The sequence below is a fragment of the Anser cygnoides genome, chromosome 2 (assembly GCF_040182565.1).
Source record: "Anser cygnoides isolate HZ-2024a breed goose chromosome 2, Taihu_goose_T2T_genome, whole genome shotgun sequence".
Lineage (NCBI taxonomy): Eukaryota > Metazoa > Chordata > Aves > Anseriformes > Anatidae > Anser > Anser cygnoides.
Window position 1 is genome coordinate 146,639,341 of NC_089874.1, and position 23,074 is coordinate 146,662,414.

Sequence of the window (23,074 nt, forward strand, 5' to 3'; positions counted from 1 at the left end):
ATGAACTTGATTATATATATTGATTTTAAAGTTAAGGTATAAAGTTATTTAGGTGAATGTGTAAAACATGAAATTTTCCAAGATGCTATGATGCTATTTATAAATAGAATATAGTTTGGCTTTTTGTTTAGATTTATTTTTCTCAAGTGAAAAATTTTGAATTTCTGAAAACTTGAACAGCAATAAACACAAACATTTAACATACATATCAGTTGAATTAGAAAGACTAAATTAAATAGAAAATCTATGTTCACAGACACTCTTTTATATGTTCATGCCCACACAAATGACAAGAGCCAATATGTCTTTCATATTGCCTTCTAAAATCAGAATACTGTCATCACTTTGATTTCTACAGAAACTAAAATACTAGTTGTATATAGAGTAAAAATCAATGTCTTTACAATTAACACTGTAAGTTCAAGGTACAGTTGGTGATAATGAATTAAAAAGAAGGCCTATAATTGTTTCACTGAGATCACATGTTCACTTTATTCATGAACAATTCATGGACTGGTATCTGAGCATTTTAAAAAAAAAATGAAGATGCCTAAATATGTACCACTAAGGGGTTTTCAAAATCTATACATAACATTGGGAAAGTGATTTTCTGTCAGAAATAAGGATGCAGTGCTCTTGTCCATGTTTCCACATGCTTATCCTTTTTTTTTTTTTTTTTTTTTCCCATCTTTTGCAAGTATACAGATTAATTCTATAACATATCCACTGAGTTCAGGTACACTATGCAGTTATTTTACTAAGGATAAGTATTAAAGCCAACAGATCTGTAATCCATATGTCTTGCTGTGTATGCACAGGTCTATGGAGCCATATGCAGCAGTCCAATGACACAGGCAAAGGGATTCAAATGGGATTCAAACTGTGGAAAGGTTAGCACAGTTAATCTTTTGATAAGAAAAACAGCAACACTTTTTTTTTTTAATTTAGAACTCTCTTCAATGCTTGAAAGGCTAAGAGACACGTTAGAGAAAGAGACATGTTAACTAACCTTGCTTACTTTTATCTGATAGATATAAAGAAAATAGGCATGTTTTGACAGTTGTACCCATACCTAAACATCTGGTCTCAATTCCACTCCAGAGTCCAGAAGACAGACATTCCCTTACAGCAGAGCCAACTAACATGTATCCTGAGTCACAAGTAAATATAGCTGTAGATCCATATGTGATTTGAGTTCCAATCTTATTTCCATTTGGAGGTGTAGGAAGTTCCCCACAAGAAATAACTTTATGGTAAAAACAGAACAGAACAGAAATGTGTATCTGAGTATCACAAACGCACATCCAATAATATGCAATATTTATCAACCAGCTAAATAAATATTGCAATATGAAGTATTCTGTCTGTATACAAAGATTACTATTTCCTCACAAAAATACTTGAAAATAATAATTAAAAAACAATAAAATTGTCTCTGTAAAGTTAAAAACAAACACTGTTTGGAACATTATTAATAATTGCTGTTTAACTACCTTGGTTAAAGGTTAGGGTTAGTGACAAATTTTTCTGATTAAGTGATCTCAATTTCAAATTAGTTAATTGTTAATTAAGCCGAATAAAATATTTTTATCTGCAATCTACACAGCAAATATAGATGAAGCATGTACTCACTTTGGCAGTAAGGTCGCTCATTTCTCCAGCTCCAGGTTCCGTTAGCAAGACACTCAATAGATGCCGGTCCCAAACCATAATGCCCTGGGTCACAGCTGAAAACTACTTTTGTTTTATACTCATAATGTGAACCATTCACTATTTTCCATCTTCCATGTTCCAGTGTAAAAGAATTGATGCTTGGACATGTAACAACTTCCAAAATATCAAAAACACAGTTATTTGTGGTTTAGCACAGACAAATTTCAAAAACATGTAGAACTATTAATTTAGAAATATATTTTAAACCCAGTGATATGATGTTTGAAGAATAAGGCTGTATTTGAAATTGCATGTGTTTAAGTAGGTAACACTCTCATTTAATTAACAACAATCAATGGCCCAGACAGATCAGTGACTGGTGTAGGCAAAGCCACGTAATTGGTGTAGATAATATAGCTCCATACATTGAAGTAATTCACTGTAGATTCATAGTCAGATATCAGAATCTTTACTAAAATGCTAGCTAAATGTAAATACAGGACTGATTTTCTACCCAGATACATTATATGAGACCTTAAAGACTTGGAGAGGCTGCACAATGGTGACAGGTAAAATAATATTCATATCCAGAACGGGTTTTCAGCAGCAACACATCTTTATCTCATGCCCTAATTCAAAATGTACTTCCTTTGGAAACAAACATCCTTCTACAACCCTGATCTAACTGAAGAAAGTTAGTAAGCATAATATTTTCCCTGTGATCAAATGAAAATGTCACAGAAGAAAATCTTTACTGGATATTGCTTTCTTCCTCTCAATTCACATTACTTTTTTAAACAAAGGAAAAGGCATAAGGGAATACCTACAAGGCACAGTAGGAATGCCTACAAGAAAAAAAAAAAAAAAAGGAAAATCCTTGAAAATTATCTTGGGTATGTTTTCTTTCCTTTCCAGTTCATTGGGTGAAATAATCCAAATTTTAATATGCATCTGGCACTGTGACATTTCTGTATCAGCCTTACAGTCACCTGGGTTATCATACCCCATTTATAAATTTGAAGTTATCTGCCTCTCTTTGGAACTGAGCAGGCATTTTCTCTTCAGTGATGTTTCCCAGAGTTTAGATAGTGTCGGGTTATAATGATAGGCTGGATATAAATAATCAGCAATAATTTCAAATAATACCAGACAGACTTTGGAATTCTGAACTGTTAATTTTTAACAGTATATGAACTGTGCAGATTTCATTGCATATTGAATTTTGCATAAACCTTTGCAACCATTACCTTTGATTTAGCTGAAAATTAATTTTCAGCTTGAATGTATTCTGTAATCTGTAGTGTATTTCTTCTGCTATCACTGAATGTTTCGGAATATATATCAGATATATATACTTCAAATATATACTTCGCAGTAATTTAGTATCAACAATTACACACAACTTAAAGTTTCCTGAAGCTGAAAGTTTAAATAATATAAAGTTTTCTACTTTGGATAAATAAACAAAATGTACAGTCACATTCTTACTCACTAGAGATTTTTTACATGTTACCTACCTACACAGCGAGGTGTTTTATTGTGATTGCTCCAGGTACCATCTGGCTGGCAGGATGCTGTAGTAAGTTCCTTTGATGATAGTCTATACCCATCGTTGCAAAAGTAAGTAACACGGGTGCCAACCAAGTAATCTGTAGTTAATATCCCACCATTCACTGGAGATTTAGGAATTCCACAAGATATTGCTGATTAAAGAGAAAGCCATAGTAATTGTATCTGTTCTTCACTATAAACAGCCTTTCTCAGAGGGATTATGTACTGTAACATCAACAGTTGTAAATTCATACAAATGGCTTTTTAACTCATTAATGTTTGTTTTAAGGCTACAAATAAATTCTATTAAAATTTTAGGGAATTAAATCTCAGAAAGTTTTTGTCTTTTGATGGACTAGATAAACAAAAAAAGTCCTTTCCAACCCAAACCATTCTATGATCCTAGGTTTCTACGAAAAAGAAAAAAAAATAATACATGGTTCGTAACCCTGCAGTTACTCATTCAAAATGCAGAAGACAATAAAAGAAGATGAAATAAAAAATATCTGGAAAAGGCATGACCATCATGGCTGAATGAATAAAGCACCAGATTGAGACATTGGAAACCTAGTTTGTACTTTGGGTTTCTTCCATCACATGACCTGTGTGACCTCTGGCAACAGTAATATTAACTTTCAACATTCTATTCTTCCTCCTGTAAAGGAGAAAAGCAAAGGAAGTAGCCCTAGAAATAGCCCTAAACAATAACAAAAACTGAGTCTTTTCCACATTTTAACACTACACATATAATGCAAGTCAGATCCCTAAAACAGAGCTTTGGCACTTAATTCTTAAGTACTTTACTTTAAAGTGGAATCTTGAACAGTAAGAGACCACCTATCCCTCCCGTGCAGAGCTATGTAGAATTAAGCCTCTCAATGCATAAATAGTATATAGAAAAAAAAAAAAAGTGATCAGTTGTTGTCCCTTTTGTGAGCTGGTCTGGTATAAGACAAATCTGCTTCATAAGCAATGTAACAGTATGGCTCTGTACCACAGCTAATAATCACAGCTGAGACACAGGTAAAGCACTAATGCTATTACAGTTTGCAGAACATACATGATAAGATCAGTGAAAAAAATATGCTTGAATTTCCATGAAAAGAAACTGTGAATTCTGTGTAAAGTTAAACTACAGGACATGCGGTACTGAAAAGTTGTCAGAAAACTACAATTAATTTGCTCATTACCTTGTCTAGGCAACCATAAAAACATATACTTTATGGCTGTCTACTGGCAACTAGAAACATACATCTTTAGAAGAAAATAAGAAAACCAAGATTAGGAGATAGTCAAGGCCCTGAGAGTCAGTGAATTCAATCTACAAGCGGGTATGAAGACATGACCCGGAAGAATCAAAACTGACAAGTTAATTAAATATATGGTCCATCTTCCACTTCTTACAAAACATCTGACAGAGTTCTATTATTTCACCTGATTCCACCAAAGAAAGAAACAGAGCCCTCATGACACTAAAATGCAAATGTACATATATATCAAATTCCTCAACAGCTTGGATTGCAGCACCAAACATTAGGTAGACCCATCTATGCAAAGAGGAAGATAGCCAAAAGCTGGTATAAAAACAAACAAACAAACAAGCTGGTATAAGCAATTGTTTCCAATATAGCTCATCTCTTTAAAATCAGTTGATGGAGATTTTCACTGACCAAGCTAGCCCTGTCCTTCAAAACCACAGGTAATGATAAACAGAAGTTTCAGAGTTGGAGTTGCCAGAAACAAGTCCATTGCCAGTTGCATCAAGAACAGCTTTCAGTAGGGTATAAAAACTAATATCCAACATCCTCCCCTAAAAAAACAACAACAACACAACAGCTGCTGCTTATGAACCTGACATCTAAAACATGTCACAGCACTGCTCGTTCACGTACTATAGATTTTTTTTCTTCCTGCAATCAGAAAAATATATATTTTTTGTATCTATCTGAGATGCTTTATATCTAACATAGAGATTAATAACTCCTTCAGTATTCAAAGATCTCCATTAGTATCTTACTTGATAAATTTTGAGTCCTATCATCCATATTAACAGAATCAATCTTGTGGCATAAGAAAAATATATCCTTCCCTTAATCTTAAAGTTTTAAGGAACAGGTTTCATGTCAGCACACTGAATCTTTGATAACAGCTGTTTATACAAATGAATAAATAAATAAATAAATAAAAATAGAACTACCAAGGAATCATTCAGTAACATTTTTCAGTTTTCAGCAGTTATGAGGTGCATTTTACTTGCGTGGAACTTGCACAGAAACTGGCTTTTAGTTAAGGGAAAAAACTTGAAAAGATCAACACAAGTTACTGACACATCTGAAAACAGAATTAAACTGAAAACAGGATTAAAAAATACAGTTATGGAATATCAAAAATGCCCAAAACATAGATCTATCACTGAAATGTTTCATGATTATACGTCAGCTTGGGCAGTAAAAACTACATTTTTGCAGATCAACATTATAATTGTAATCACATCGGAAATGCTAACACCTATTCTTTTTTGTGAACTTCTGAACACTGTTCCAACTGCAAAGATCTACATATGCAACACATGGAAGACCTCAACTTTATGAGTTCTTGAAGATCAACACAATTCTAAAGACTTAGCTGAAATAAGAAATTCAGAAATTATTTTTGGACTTGGATAAAGCTCTTAAATATCCTTTATTAAATGTCAAGTCACAGTTAAAAGTTTCTGTAATGATAATTTCTGAAACACAAATCTGACTTTTCACCCTTTAAAAGACCTTTGATTGTTCATTTGCTCTGTGATGTTTAAGAACTACACTTAACAGATACAGCTTGAATGTTTAATATCTAAAAGTTAGAACAGTAAATGTTTTTACTTAATTTGCATTGTTATTATTATGCAATTTAGAGTTTGAAGCAGTTTCCTTTTACTTCTTTCTATGGCAGAAGAATGGTGCTTTTGTATTAACTTTGAAATTTCTTTGAAATCTTTCAGGTAATTGCTGAAGTTTTGCTTGAGGCTTTTCTTTTTGATTCCTCACTTCTGCTTTGAAAGTTTTCTACTGACATATATTTGGTTTTGTACATAATGTAAAAAAGTTTTCACCCACGAAAATCTGTATCTGGAAAGTTCTAGAGGACAAGATTTCAAGAATGGGTGGTATTATCTATTTAGAGGTTCAGAGATCAAGATTTCTGTTCATATAAGTATAAAAATGAGAACATAAGAAAATGCTCTAACATTATTTATGAATTTGAAAAGAATAAAAAGCAGTAATGGAAAAGGCTGCTGGCATTCGTTAGTGACAGGAAAGAGTTCAGTAGTGACTAATTGTACAGATGAAAAATGAAAAATATAAAGAAAACTCATTAACTTAAATACAGTCAAGAAGTATTCTGCAGGCAGCAAAAAATATTGGTCAAGGAATGGACTTAGTATAAAAAATAAATACATTAAATAAATAAATAATTGTGCTGATTGAAGAGGTAAAGAATTCACAAATTTTAGATTTCTCCTTTCCTACAGAATGATGCCAGTAACTTCTACTGTGATTTGACTAGTAATCTTCATTTAGGAGACAGAAAATAAATAGATTAAAATGTGATGTATTGGTAACAAAGAAATTGCAAATAACTTTTTTTGTTGTTCTTGTTGTTTTTTGTCTTTGCACTACTATGTAAAAAAGAATGTCTGAAACATTTTATGCTGTGCTAAATGGTCACTTGTGGCAATCCCAGTTTAGGTGAAGAACTGATTAAACTGGCTTTGCTAGCTAGACTGTGTTGGGAGAAATAGGTTAAAAGTAGAAGATTGGCAAGGAGGATGGGATCAGAATGGACAACTGGCGAGGAGGATTGTAAATACGCTTAAGTGACCTTGCAGCTGGGAATACATAAAGTCTGGGGAGCAGCAATGTAGAAAAACATATAAATTATGTCTGCTGCTCTTTGTGTGTTTGACAAGTAGCACATCTGTGCATAGATAACATAGGTGTTTGGTGGACTTCGAGGTGCTCTCTCTGATGTGCTTGAGTTTCCGGAATTGGTACAGAGAAAATCAAAGCACAGTGAGAATCACAGCATGGTGGTAAAAACTGCACCTGCGCAAACTTTTGATAAAAACAAGTGAAATCAGCAGGCCTGTGATCTTCTATCATGGACCCTGTTTAGTGGTTGCTGCGTTCCTGCTTGTGTGCCTGTGCTCATGTTCCTCTGCTTAGGTGTTGTTTCAGGGATCCCCTGATTAGTGAGGTAACAAGAATAAATCTACTCTTTACATTTTAACTGTGAGTCTGTGGTTGTTCTGTTGCCTGCCTGTGCTGACTCACACACACTGTAAATGTAAATGTGAAGTAGAAGGCAGGGCTCTGACTTTGTTATCTGATATTACCTGGCAAAATAGGTGGTAAATTGTGGAGAACAAAACCTGACAGCAGACAAAAGCTGACTGACAGTTATTATGGGTAGTAAAACAATGATCATCCTCTATAACAAGATGATGTAAAAAGCACTAGCTCATGCTTAAAAGAGAACTACTTTTGCTGAAGTTGTATTCCTTAGTAGTGGAGGCAAATGTGGAATGGCAAATGGCTAATCCCTTCTGTACAGTAAATATCCTCTGTTAAAGAACATTATGTATTACAGTATTATGTAACACCGTATTTACATACGGTGTTCTCAAAATTTTAATGAAAGGGTTCATATCATAAAACTGTATCATCCAGGTATGGGGATAATTTTCACCTCAACAAAGCAAGGGGAAGTTTAGATGCATGAGTGATGCATGGAATCATCTTACTTCTGAGGGTTTTCACAGTAGTAAGGTTGATTCTGAAGAGTTTGCTGTTGTGAATTGCAAGCCACATATCATGCCACAACCATATTTAGCACGCAGGGACTTGTTGGAAGACTTGAATGACATCCATATAATTTATCAAGTTAACTTTCATCATATGCATAATTATAATTAGCTGTTATTCAATTAATACATATATTAAATGATTATCAGTTCAAACAGTCGACACCAACAATCTTTCTGTTTGATCAGACAGCATGACATCTGATATGTTTTAAAACAAAACACACACAAACAACAACAACAACAGCAAAAAACAGTAGAACTTTCCAAATTATTTGAGATATCTAGTTAACAATCTGATCAGGTTCTACAAATAACTGCCACAAAAGCAGTCCTTATGTCAACTTATGAGCAGAAAAAGAATGATATGCAGCAAATGCACCACATGTACCACAGTTTTGAAAAATACAGGCATACTTGCAGTTCAAAGACTTATTGTCAAAAAACACTTGTTGGAAATTAACTTGGAACATTCATACAGAATTTATCTCCACTGCTCAACAGGAACAAAATGTATGCAAGCATCTAATCAAAACACTAAGCTGGGATGTCCTAATGAAGGATCTGTTACTACCAAGAACATATAATTTGTGAAATCTAACTGAATATAAACTGGTGTTTTCACCAGCTTATGTAAGAGTATAATGCAAATTCCTTGATATATGAAGTTCTGAACAAAAGTTATAAAACACAGCTGCATTTTTTCATGGAAAAAAATCATTCTAATACTTCACTGAAGAGTGAGATATGTAAGTTACCAGAACAATAACATTCTTCAGGAAAGGAATAATTAGAATACAATTGTGATGGACATCAAATAACCATTTTCTTTTTCTTGTTAAGGAAAACATGTTTTGATTTTATAATGCATAAGGGACTAAATACAAAACTGTGAGGAGGGGCCTGGAGTACAACAGTAGATAGCTTGAAACATAAAACATCAGTTAATCTGATTAATTCTGTTTTAAATTTCAGTGTAAATCCTGAAAGATTAGAATGGCATTAAAGGTAATGATTTCTTTTTCTCCAGTTTCCTGTTCTTGGAAATGGAGCAAGTTTCAGGTCTTTCTTTCTTTTTTTTTTTTTTTTTTTAAATAGTGCTTGGATCATGATAAAGTGGCAATTAAAGTAAAATTTAAAATCATAAATTTAAAGTAGAACCTAAACAAAAATAAATAAATGAACTTTACTAAGCATTCATGAACTTTTGAATAATTTCAACTTCAACTTTATAGTTTTTTTTTGTCCTCATAATGATATACACTATTTTTAGTATCTGCCCACCTTAATGAATTCTGTTAAAATACCATTTCCTAAAAATGCATTTGTTTTTGAACAGTTTATTAGATAGAAGCATTTTGGTGCAGAGGCATGACCATTAAACGATTACCTCCTATTCATTTTAAGTCAGAAAATTGATTATTTATGCTAGAAAAAATAAAATAAAGTTAATTAGGGTATATTATCTTATAATTAAATAGTTTACCTTGACAAGCTGGGACTGGAACATCCCATGAGTAATAACCATACGGAGACTTCCTGCATACAGCAGTACTTTTCCCAACGAGTCGAAAACCTCGATCACAAGCCCAGCGAACCATACTATTGAGCTGTCCACCTGTCTGACTGACAATGAAACCATGTGGAGGGGACTCTGGAGTACTACAGTAGAGAGCTTTAAACATAAATATTAAATAAATAAAAAAATACATTTAGGATCCAGGTGGCAATCTTGACAAATTCTTATTGAATTCAGTGTACTTCTGATAACAATACGAGAAAATATCAGTAGAAGTTGTATTTCGTGTCCTGATCACACATGCATCAAGCAATTTCACTAAGTGTAAAGGTAAAAGAATATTACATATTGCAAGAATATCACAATATTACTGAAGAATAGGGCCTTGTAAGGGCTTCAGGGTTTAGTAGCCTGAGATACTGATCACACACACACACTGATATATAAAGACAGCTCACTTCTATAACTCCTCTTTTACTTACCATCTTCTTTTTAAATCAAGTAAACCATAGAAATTTATTTACGATGAAATTTATTGCAATTATATATGTGTCTGTAGTATACAAAATTTTTGGAAGAAGAAAATATCAAGTGCATACTACACATAATTATTTACAAATTATTTTTTCCTTTTGGTCCTAAATAAGTTAGTTTCAAGTTCTGTGATACAATGAAATGAAGTGAATTAGTGAAAGCTAAAACAGATTTTAATCGTATTTATGAATGCCACTATAAATCCACGGGAAAAAAACAAAAACAAAAACAAAAAACCTTAGAGAAGCCTTATTTGGATGTTATACAAATAAAATAAAAATCCAGAAGCATTTATAAGAACAAAAATATCTTTGAGAAATACAGTTGTTTTAATGCAAAAGGATTTTTGTACATTAAATCTGCATGACATTAAGGATTGCTTAATTATCATGATGTCATTATGCTTGCATTTCTTTTAAATCCCTTGTCCATTAAGTTCATGAGAACGTCACCTGGTTTTGGCTACCTTGCCAAAAAACTCCAACAGAAGAAACTTACAGCCTGGTAGCCAGTTTAAGATAAATGTTGTTTGTTTAAGCATTTAACTTAGTCTCCAATCTTTTTCGTCAAGGAGGAGGCAAGATGTTAGCTAAGATTGTTTTTCCCCATTTTGTAGCACAGAAAAGTAAGTTGGAAGTTGGTTTCCAAGTGCTCCCTTCATGCTTTGAAGAAATACTGGTAACTAGAAAGAAACCATTCCATTCCTCAGGCAAATACAGAGTTGATGCTTCACTTTCTCTTTAAGCCTTTCCACGTCCTATGACTTACTTCAGGGCAATGGTTTTCTCAGGCAAAGGCATCCTTTGATCAGGATGGAGTCATATGGCTGTTCACTTACTCTTTATTAAAGCTAGCAGCAGAACATGAATCGTATCTTTCAGAGCACATACTATGAAAACATTTTCTTCTTACACTACACTGCTCCTGCCTTATACTCTTAGAAGAAGCAGAGATACAAACACATCTACTCTTTTAGTATATAAGAAAATACACTGGTATTTTCTGAGTGTTATGGTAAATATTACTTAATACTTCCTGTCAACAGTTTTCTTACTGCCACTAAAGTTTTAAGATCTTTCTCCTCATACTCTTTTATTGGATCCAACGGGTACTATAGACAATGAAAATAAGTACAGTGTAATATTTTCTGTCTAGCCAACAGTGAATTTTATCTAATTACACAGCAAATATTTTACCTCTGAGAAAACTGTCCTCTCTAAAGGGAGAGATGACACTAATATTGTTTTACAGACTATTGTGCTGTCTAATTATTTTCCTGCATTAGTGAAGTAGTCAAAAATTGAGTGAGGAAAAACAAACAAAAAAATCAGACCGAAGAATTTCATATCTATTTTCTATTTCTTCACTTTGTAAAGTGAAATTGTATCATGACATCATGGCACCAACTTCTTTAGTATTGGCAATGAAACTGTTCTAAAGGTACTATCCCCAGGTCCTTTAATTCTGTGTATTTCACATCTTTGGTCAATAAATAAATAAATAATACAGATTTTGTATAATTGTTGCAAATAGTAAAAAAACTCCTCTAGCTTGATTGATGAAAATTATTAATCTGTAAAAATGGTATTACATAATAGTTCTATAAAAGCAATTATATAAAAATCACTCTTTGCTAAGTACTATCTTCATGTTAATTTGAATTAATAATGCATACAATGTTGGCTTTTTATATCTGTATGCTGCTTTTGTTGAGCCTTGAATTAAAGGGTATAACCCACCAGAGTCCCATATTTTCCCAGATTACAGCTGTTCACTACTGCCTTGTTGCCACCTTTTCCTCTGTCCCACCAAATGCATTAATGTTGAATTGCATAAAGATCCAGGATGAAGGACAAAGGCACACAAGTGCCAATAAATGACACGTAAGAAGGAGGAAGCTGATTCTTTCAGCTTTAGTACTGCCTTAAACCATGTAAAAGTTCTGTGAAACATTTGCTTAAATCTCGATAGAGCGCATGTGATGCATACATCCTATTTAGGGTATATGTTTTTTTTGTTGTTGTTTTGTTCTTTCCCCTCATGAAATCAGTATCACCAGGTTCACATATAAAACAGATTGGATTTCTTTTTAGTCTGGGCAATTAATGTCACAAAATACACCTTATATTACTCTTTTCACATAAATAAATATGGTCTATAATGAAAATTATTATACACATTATTAAAAATCTGATTTACATACCTATATATCTTATCCTGAATCCTTTTTTATTGGTGCCATGATCTGCTGACCACCGGAGAAATACCTCATGGCCATTGCTGGTTATGTTGAGAGAAGATGAATAGTCCCCACTGAGAGAAATGAGCAATGGGCTATGACTATTTGGTCCTTGATACAAGGAAGAAAAAATAAACAAACAAAGGAGTTGCAAAGTTTTAAATCACATACAATAAATTGTGTTAATATAATTAATATACAAAGAAAATATCCTCCGTGCAAATGGTAAATTAATCTGATTTAGGAATGGAAATTTACATGTTGTATATATGTATTATATACTACATGGTACCTATTTGTTGTGAAAAAAAATGTATTTCTAAACATAACTAATGCAGCATTGTTTTTAAACACAACATAATCCAACAATTCCTTTTAGAAAAACAAATCCAAATAATTGCTTAAGTTTTTTTTTAATACTTAACTAATTTATAGTTAATAATAAACAATGAATAAATTAAATTCATTAATAAATTAATAAATTTATAGTTAATAAACAGTGATTTGTGAGTTGCAGCACACATGTAAAATAAAAATACATTATATAGAAAATATATCATACAAAATTGTGTATCCTATAGTTACCATCAAACACCTCGAGAATATCAAATTCCTTTTCTGTTTGGAAGAATTCGAAGAACATGCTGATATTATAACCCTTTTCCACAGAAATGGTCCATGCACACATCTGGAGATTTGGGTAGCTGTCAGGATAGCCAGGGCTCAGTATTACTCCTGTTGAATCCAGACGTATTTCATTGGCTGGACAGAGCACTGTGAAACAGATTGATAAAAAGTCTAAAGCACTCTATTATTGTTTCATGTTAATTGCAAGATTTTCCTTAGTTTAAAAGATCTGCATTATTTATTTTATTTTCCCAAATATGGAAAGACTGAAAACATTTCAAACACATAGCTAGTTAGTAGAAAACAAAACAACAACAACAACAAAAACACACACACACACACAAAACAACAGAACAACAGAAGTAATATATATCTTGAAAATAACCTCTGCAACCTTCAGTAGTTATTAATTCATGGTATCTTTCTTCTTTCAGTTTCTAGAAGATATATGTTTAAGTACTAAATTGTTTCATTGTTCAAAAAAAATATAGATTTTTCTTCATCAGATTACTATTACTGTCAGCAATAATTCCATGTAAAGTCTTGCACTTCAAATAAAACTTGAAGACATTGTGATTTTTGGTTGTCAAATTCTGAAGAAAGTTTAATCAATTCCTCCCACAATCTGTCTGTATAAAAGAAAGCAGCACCTAAATTTTGAGATCCTCAATCAAGCTCCAAGAATGCTGATGTAGATAAACCGCACAATGTAGCACTATTCAGACATTCTGCCTTTCATGTAGAAAATAAAAGACACTTCAGATTGACATTTTTGTTACTCACTAGCACTAGACAAAAAGATGATCTGTGCTAATCCAGCTACTTAGTTTTAAGGTCCATAGAAATCGCAGAAAATGCTAAATTATTGCCTTTACATGCAACAAAAATTACTTGAAGTTCTATTTTTCATTCTCCATGCTGTAGTCCCATTTCTTTCCTATCTCTTACCAAATAAAACAGCAAGGAAGGGTTATTATAATCACAGACTAAGATGTTGATGTTATATTCCTGAATGAGTTACGGAATCTCATGCTAACTCTCCTTTTTAAAACTGGTACAACAGTGCACCATAAAATTAATGATGAGAAAATAAATATCAAAGGGGAAAAAAAAATAACCCTGACATATATATTTCTTTTAGCTCCATATAACTTATAATCCTTCAGTTCTTTGATAACCAATGTGTAACTGTGTTATTTATGTTATGTTCATATTGAATCTATATCTGCAGACCACTTCCTTTTCTATTAGATCTTTGTACGAGAAATCTTTGGTTACACATTCATATTTCTAGTACAGTGAACTCTGAAGTTCAGACAACCTGAAACTTTCTTTCTTTTAACCCAGAGACAGATCATCTCCCTGATAAGTAGGTATAAGTCAGCTGATGAAGAAATTCCAAAATATAAAGTTTTTAATTTCTGACAGCTCTTATCTCAAATTCAACTCTAAGAAACAACAACAACAAAAAGGAATGTGATTTACCCTGGTCTCTTGATGGGAGAGGCTGGACCCCACAAAATGAAAATGTGCCCTACAGGGATGAAAAATAACACTTGCTCCATCCCTGATGACGTCTTCAGTGGGTATTGCCTACCTAAACTTCACCTTACTCGAAATAATTATTTTTATTTAATTTTATTTTTTTTAATTTTTATTTATTATATTTTTTTTTCTTAGTTTCCACATCATATTCTGAATTTATTCATCTTCCAGCTATAGATTTGCTTGAAAATGCATTGCAACTCTGGGTATTCTTAACTGTCACAGTTTCAAAAGGGAGAGAGGATGTGAGCATAGTAAATGCTAGTGTTTAAATTAATTAACATCATTATTTAAAGGATCTATTGAAATTGAGAAAAATGGGGTTTAAAAGCATGATGTACAGAATTTGAATTAATCCAGATTCATTAGGTCTACATAGAATAACAATCTCATTAAAGAAAAATATTTGATGTTACCATTGGAACTTTTTTTCAAGAACCAGTTTTGCTTTAGGATATATGGACAAGTGACCTACAGGTTATTCAGAACTGAACACTGACTGTTTAACAGGATCTTTAAAATCTGGCTTTAATATTCACAACTAACACTTACATGAAAGTGAGTTAGTACTGAGCTCCTGTAGTTAACAACAGCATAATAGGATCTTAGATTGGCTTATTAAATATGAAAATAATTTTTTTATGGAAAAAAGTAATTGGACTGTGACAAAAAATGTAAGTCACAGGAAAGCAGAAAAAAAAAACAGAGAGAGAATGATCTTCTTTCATAGATAAAACTCATGTTAAGAGAAATTAATATGTCCATATATTTTAAATACCAATCTATTACTTTCAAAATTACCAATCAATTGCTAAGATAAAATAAATAAATAAATAAAATGTTTCTCATGTTTCTGTGTTTGCCTCAGTTAATCAAGAAGAGATTGAATAAGACCTTCATTCCATATAGGAATAACCAAAACTCTCATGCTTAGAATCTGGCTCTCAAACCACAGTGCTGGGCAAGTGGTAATTTATACTTTATCTGAAGGAAATGGAAGAATTGATCCCGTCAAGCTTTAAATGTACATACACACACACGTGCTGAGGGAGAGAGAGAAAAATAGCCAGAAAGGCAACACAGTCATCTGGCTGAACTAGCTTATTTACCACTAGTTTTGCTATCTTTGCATGGTTCTGCTTTGCATACTCGCTTCAGTTTCAGAATCCCCTTCTAAATATTGCTCATGAATTTTGTAGAGACCTAATTCCATACAAAGGCTTCCCCCGGCAATCAAATAGTTAAGTTTTTTTATGAATCTGAGCTAATGTAGCTGAGATATAGTTGAGAGGTTTCATTCGATAATTTTGGAATGGTCCTCTAATTACTATACAAAACATAATCTGAATCTTCTTATTCTGAAGCTGTCATTTGATCCTGAAAGTAGAAGCTAATTTCAAGGAAATTGAGGGCAAAGTTAGATGCTGGGCATGAGAAATACTCTATTTAACAAAGCAAGATGATAGGCAATTACATAAGCTTGTGGAAGTATGTGATTATTTTCTGATGGAAAGAAGGCAATCTGCATGTATTTTAAGAAATGCTCATGCAACTGATACACATAAGTGAAAAAATTAAGTCAATATAGTTTTTAATATCTGGCGTAAACTAACTTGTAGCAATTATAATCAGCATACAAAATCAGAAATAGACTTTGCTTCAAAATTTTCTTCTAGTGGACAAGTACACCTTTACTGCAATACCTTTGATTCAAAACGAAAATATTTTTATTTAAACTCTGTTCAACAGCACTCTTCAGTTTAAACAAATAAATGAAAACTGAATGTAGGTATTTACAATACTGTAAATCAAGTTAAAAACTGAAGCAAAATTCAACCTAAACTCACTTCACACTGTCTAAAGTGTCTAGCATATATACCAGGTTAAGGCAGAAGAAGTCAACACTATAAAGTCTAATATTAAAATATATGTTCTAACTGGTAATAAATAAATAAATAAATAATCAGTAAGAAAAATAGGATGAACATGTACCAACAGAAGAGCTAAATTTAATTATTAAGAATAACTTTTGTGTAATGAGTTACAGCCTACACAATTAAAGTGTGCAAGCTTATAAATAAACCAGTATAGTATACTAAAATCATAAAAAACATACCTTTTAGGCATATAATTTTGCTACCTCTAGACACTAGTTATCTGTAGATCCAGGTTTGAATGTTGAAATTTAGCTTATATATTGCTAACTTCAAATGCACACATTAAATAAATACAAGGGAAAACTATGTTGCTTCTTACCCTAGGTGACCAGTTTGAATGGACATGTTAAACATTTTTAATTAATTACTTTGATTTTTTATTACATTTTATGAGCCCACTAATTCTGAAGATTATATCAATTTCATTCAGCTTTAGACTGAAACAATAAGAGTACTGATTTAGCATTTTGTATTTGATCCAATATTTAGCATTTATATGTGACAAGGAAAAGATTAACTACAGTAACTGATCACTCCTGATTTTTTGACTTGGGTCTTGCAATGAATATACAGTTAACTTCAGCAACGCATGCTGAGAGAATGCCTCAGGTTCAGCACATATGTCTCTGATTGTTTCATCTATTATTACAATATTTTAACATTTAAGCAGCGCCTGGAGGTTCCTGTTGGTTTCCACTCATTAAATGCTATGTGAGCACCTGCTCAGTAAGTGTTTTAATTTAAATTGGGGTGTTGAAAGCAATTCCTAGACACAACTGTACCTACATAAATGCATGGATTTTAAGAAATTATGAGCATTATTGAAGCTCTTTTTAAAATTCACAATTCAAAAGTACTTTGCATTTTTAAGAACTAGACTTAATCGTAGGAATGACTTTGACTTTTACATAGATTTGTGCATAAAGCAGGGGAAAATAATTAGGGTTAGCTGACCCTTCCCATTTTTCATGACAATTTCTATACTATTGTAACACATTAAATGTCAGCTTAATAAAGATTGGTTTAAACTGTGATGTTAGTGGTTGTCAGGATTGTAAGCCTGTTTCAACCTTAACATTAAGGTAGTGCTGTTTCCCCAAAGTTTTGAGTAAAAGGCAGAAAATGAACAGACACACACACTCCTTAACAGCATAAAAACTATCTTTAGTATACACTGAATAAAAATGCTGCATTGAAAAACTGATAATATTTTGATTTTGCCAATCCAAATCCATGCTACGTTAATTTAGCATTTTTTTTTTATTTCCCATGTAAGTTTTCATAACATTGTGTCCTAGAGAATATGAAATAATCTAATTTCTATTTTTTTAAATGTTGGCTCCCTCCAAAGAATAATCTGTGAAATTATTTTCACAAAATAGAGTAGTAACCCTTAATACTCATCAAATGTATTAAAACACTACTAATGATTTGTCATTAATATTTTACATATATTTACCATAACAGTGATAATATTGGGAGTAGCTTTAAAAGTTTGAAATATTTTAAATATTGCATCTTATGTAAAGAGAAAGTGGAGGGTAGTTAAAAAATCACCATTGAGCTGTTCTGGTAGAAGGAAAGAAAAGGGATAAAACACCTTGGCAAGTAGGTGGTGCTCCATCCATCTGAAGCCTTTCACCTAGTCGGCATGTCAGAATCTCATTACCAACCAATGTAAAGCCTGGTTGACACTGGTACCTTATTATGTCTCCTGTTTGATAAAAACAAAATAAACAAACAAAACCAAAGGCAAACAAAATACCATTAAACATCAATTAATTGGAACTTTTAGCTTTGAAAACATCATTAATGAAATTTCTTGCTCCCATGTTTAATGAGCTAAATGACCTCTGGCATAAACAACTTTGACTAATCTAAGAAGCACTGTGGTAAATGAATGTTGACTCCACTGAGGGTAGAGAGACATTGCAGAGGGATTGTGACAAATCAGAGAACCGGGCAATCACCAACCATATGAAATTTCACAAGAGCAAGTGCCACATTCTGCACCTCGGAAGGGACAACCCACCTGGGAACAGGGAATGAGAGGCTGTAGAGCAGCTCTGTGGAAAGGGATCTGAGGGTTCTGGCTGATTGTATGTTTAATATGAGTCAACAGTGTGCCCAGGCAGCCAAAAGGGCCAGATGTATCCTGGGGTGCATTAAGCATGGAATTGCTAGCTGGTCAAGGGAAATGGTTGTCCTGCTCTGCTCTGCGGTGGTGCAGCCTCACCTGAAGTACTGAGTGCAGTTTTGAGCACCACAATATAAACTATAAACTATCAGAGAGTGTCCAAAGGATGGCTACAAAGATGGTGAAGGGTCCAGAGGGATGTATGTATGTATGTATGAAGGGACCAGAGGATTGGCTGAAGTGACTTTGTTCAGTCTAGGGAAGAGGAGACTGAGGGGAGACCTCATTGCAGCATCATTGAGGGGGAACAGAGGGGAAGATACCGATTTCTTCTCTTTGGTGATGAGTGATAGGACCCAAGGGAATGGCAAGAAGCTGTGGCAGGGTGTTGCACACTAGATGTTAGGAAAAAGCTCTTCACTGGAAGGGTGGTTGGGCACTGAAACCCAGAGAAGTGGTCATGGCATTGAGTTCAAGAAGCATTTGGACAAGGATTTCAGACATATGGTCTGGTGTTTTGGGTGGTCCTGTGTGGAGCCATAAGTTGTATTTGATGATCCTGGTGGGTCCCTTCCAACTCAGCACATTCTACAGTTCTATGAACTATATGGATATATACAGAGGTATACTTATGCACACGTGACTAAAATGTTCTTAAATTTCAGTATAAGAAAATGTGTTATAGCAAACTTTATGAAAAATGCATTAAATTGTTTGGAAAGGTGTTACTGTGATACTCAGATGTGATCTCTGAAACATTGACAGGATTCAGGATGTATAGGGAAGAAGAATTACTTCTTAAACATTTTATTTTCAAATATAACATATTTGAGGCATGATTTGCATCCTGGCAAAAAAAAGATCTGATCTGTGCAAGTAGTCTTTTTTTTTAAACTTTTTTTAATTATTATTTATTTATTTTCTCTCACGTTACCTATTTCGAATTCATCATCCTCAGTCAGAATTTCAGCATTTGGGATGTTTGTCGGAGGCTGGCAGACCCGAAGCTGATAGGCTATAACAGAAATACAACACAGTTGACATTCCCAGACTTACACAGTTAACCTAGCCATTAAACATAACCAAGATAATACCCACATTAACAGGATAAAAATAAACATCTAGTCCTCTACTGTGAAACTTTCAACAGAATCAAAAGAAACATAATTTTCAGAATTAATGAAAAATTGGAAGTTGTATTCTTAATTTTATTAGCAAAACTCTCTTTATAAATAATCTAAGAAGCTAAGAAGTAGTTACAAATTTTCTCATGTGAATAAATGCATCTGAAAAACAGATTTTCTGTATTGTTCAATCATTTATTTATTTACTAAAGTCATCCTCAATACATTTCTACTGCTGAGCACTTCCTGTGCAAACTATCTGTAATGATGACAAGTTTTAGAATCCAAAATATTCTATCCAGACATAACTGATGTTCAGAAACATTCTGAATGTGGAATTTCACAGGAAATAAATACCTCTGGAGAAGAGACAGATTATCTCACCTGCAGATAGAGTCAGGGAATACTGATTTTGCTTTAAAATTTGTAATCTGAAGCCTCTCTTTAAATAATTTTCTGAGTTTTAACATGTATGCAACTGACAGGTAAAATAATTGGGTGAAACTAATTATTTAAATAATAATAATAATAAAAAAACAACAACAAAAAAAAAAACAACAAAAGCAACAACAACAACAAATAGGAAGAATATAAAGAAGCAATATAGTTTTTTTTTTTTACAGAGAACCCAGGAGGACAGACTTGGATTTGGACATGGATGAAATGTCCAAACCTAACATTTCAATTGAATGTATTCAATCTGAATGCAAATGGTACAGAAATACAACCAAAGAAATCATGATGAAAGGTTTACACTGACAATGTAGTTTTCCATGTTTAAAGGTGAACAGTCAGGCTGGTCAATGACAGTATATTTTCCTGGTTTTCAGTGATATCACATTTTCAGATAACATTGTTTTATAGCATCTCTCACAGCCAGGAATCATCATCCATTTATGGCAGATTCATTTTCATTTATCCATATTTTTGTTACATCCTATTCTTGGATCCTTTAGTAATTGAATGGGTCAAACTTAGGTCAATCATACTTATTTATATTTTTCCCAGTTTAACCAAAAAATTTATATCTTTTGTTGCTACTGAGTCACCCATATTTGACATGCTTTTGTCCACTGTGAATCAGAAAGCTAACATCCTGCCTTGGGATAAACATACTCAAAAGAAAACACACCAAGCAAACACGGAACGGCTGTCATATTTCCATTCTTAAAAATCAAAAATAAAAATCAGAAATCAGTAATTAAATTAGAAAAAAATAATTCAATAAACAACTCACATCATTTATCTTAAATGTTTCTCACTTAAGAATATCATTCATTTTAATCCCCAAATTATCTGTTTTAAATAAATCTGGTTCCACACACTACCTCAGTTTTATTGCAGTAAATTGTAAGGAGATGACATGAAGAAGCACAGACTCAAGGATACAGAGAAATTTATTTATCTTGACAACATCAATTCATAACGTGTTTTAAACTTCTTCACGAATAATCCTTGTGCTGCTCAGTTTGCATATATATTACACATTAGCTCCCACTTTTGTGGAATGACAATTTGCATAATAACAAAGAGAAATAAGGAGATCAAATTCTTTAGAGACTTTATGATCAAGTATGAACATTTTTCCATGTGTTTGCTCATATATTGATATATTCATATACAAGAATATATATAAATTCACATATTCATTAAGGTAAACTGTCAGTTTGCCCTCTACAAACTGCAAGATGCAATGTAAATACTCAGATTAGGAATCAAAATTGTGAACCATATTGCCCAGTCCTACTAAAGTAGGATATGCTCAATCTTCGGTAAGAAAAATCAACTGATGTTGTTGGTTTTTGTTTGTTAGTTTGTTTGTTTTCCTTGTGGGACATAGGCTTTTTGTTGTTGTTACTGTTGCTTGTTTGATTGGTTTGGTTTGTTTACATTAAATTTCCTCGAATTCACCTGGTTCTTTTTATCTGTATGCACCTTGGACTTGTATTATGTCAAAAAGAAAGTCCTCTAGACCCCAAATCTGTTCAGGATCCAGAAAACAGACTGTTGTCAGTCCGTGTTGCCTGGAATAGTAAATCCAACAGGGATTCACAATGCGCATAAAAGTACCCTTGTAATGACAGGACTGCAAGAGACACTTGGCTACAGAAGAAGTGAATGACTACAAAAATGTAATTCAGTGCATTAATACTTACAACTTTAGTCATACAGTCAGTTTTTAATTCAGTGACAGCTTAATGTTAAATACACAGTATAATTCACTATCTTTATATCTCTATAACAAGAGTACTGCCATTAAAATACTTAAATATCTAAGAGAAATTGCAAGTTCCCCACAAACATTTAGATTGTGTGGTATTTTAGAAGCACTGTCAGCAGTGAGAAGATAAGCACCTCGAACTTGCAGGGTCTTGATTCTGTCTTCTTTGTTTATGTCTCCTCATAATGTATTCTGTTTTTTCTTGACTATTACTATACTTAATATATTGGTTGAGAAAATGCTCTATTTTCATTATTCATATTAGTCTTTCACATATTTGCATTACCCTAATGGTCACTCACATTAATAATAGTTACTCTTCTTAGAAAAATAATTCTATTAATGCTGTAATCAGTACAGACAGTAAAAAGTACAGTTTGTCACGCTTACCATGATAACTAAGTACAAAGAAGCCACTGGTAGTAAAGTCACTGTGAAACTTGATCAGAACCTGATTGGAAGTGCTGTAGACTGATTCTAATGCAGTATTGCCACTAAATTGTCCAATTTGAGGAGAAGTTTGGTCTGGTCCATCCCTAAGAAAAACAGATAAAATAAAACTTGTTTGCCTAAATAATTTAGTTTCTCCACAATTAAATACAAAGTAGTAATAGAAACATTAAATCAAAAGTAGTACTAAAGACTAGAATTGTACAGAGGACAGAATTGTAATGCGAGGGCATTACATTTTAGTATTAGCTTCCTTCCAGATAATAACTGATGAACATTAAATAATACAAGTTTACATTTTGTAATTGTTATATTGATAATACAATATTAACTGAAAACAATTTCAAAAGAAAATTATGAATATATTTCTGTTTTGAAAATTTTGCAGTGATACTTTTGTCCAAATTCTTGTACATTGCCCCTTTCCCTTCCCCTTGTAGTTTCTCAGGGAAATAATACGATTTGGAGAAGTATTTGAATTGTGAATAAATTGTATTTTTTTCCACTGGAAACACTGCTATAAAAATTTCTGATCAGTTTTGTAAACAAATAATATCACAGAAGTGGCATAACCTATTTGATTATATATCCATTATGTATTGAATACTGCTTATACAAGCATATAAATCATATATAAGTAACAGCATGCGTGATACATACACATATAGCATAATACATGCTTTAATTTCAG

At 32.8% G+C, this 23,074-nt stretch overlaps 1 protein-coding gene across 4 annotated transcripts in view; it reads right to left on the reverse strand.

Annotated features, from left to right (window-relative positions):
- CSMD3 (CUB and Sushi multiple domains 3) overlaps nt 1–23,074 on the reverse strand; it is a 712,079-nt gene that overhangs the window by 79,279 nt on the left and 609,726 nt on the right. For all 4 annotated transcript variants that reach the window (XM_066990669.1, XM_066990670.1, XM_066990673.1 and 1 more), the window contains 9 exons: nt 22,324–22,469; nt 19,523–19,603; nt 18,052–18,165; nt 12,928–13,116; nt 12,307–12,453; nt 9,537–9,725; nt 3,171–3,356; nt 1,633–1,827; nt 1,073–1,246 (listed from right to left, as the gene is read on the reverse strand). In XM_066990669.1, the coding sequence (XP_066846770.1) occupies nt 1,073–1,246; nt 1,633–1,827; nt 3,171–3,356; nt 9,537–9,725; nt 12,307–12,453; nt 12,928–13,116; nt 18,052–18,165; nt 19,523–19,603; nt 22,324–22,469 (1,421 nt within the window). The remainder of the gene's footprint in view (nt 1–1,072; nt 1,247–1,632; nt 1,828–3,170; nt 3,357–9,536; nt 9,726–12,306; nt 12,454–12,927; nt 13,117–18,051; nt 18,166–19,522; nt 19,604–22,323; nt 22,470–23,074) is intronic.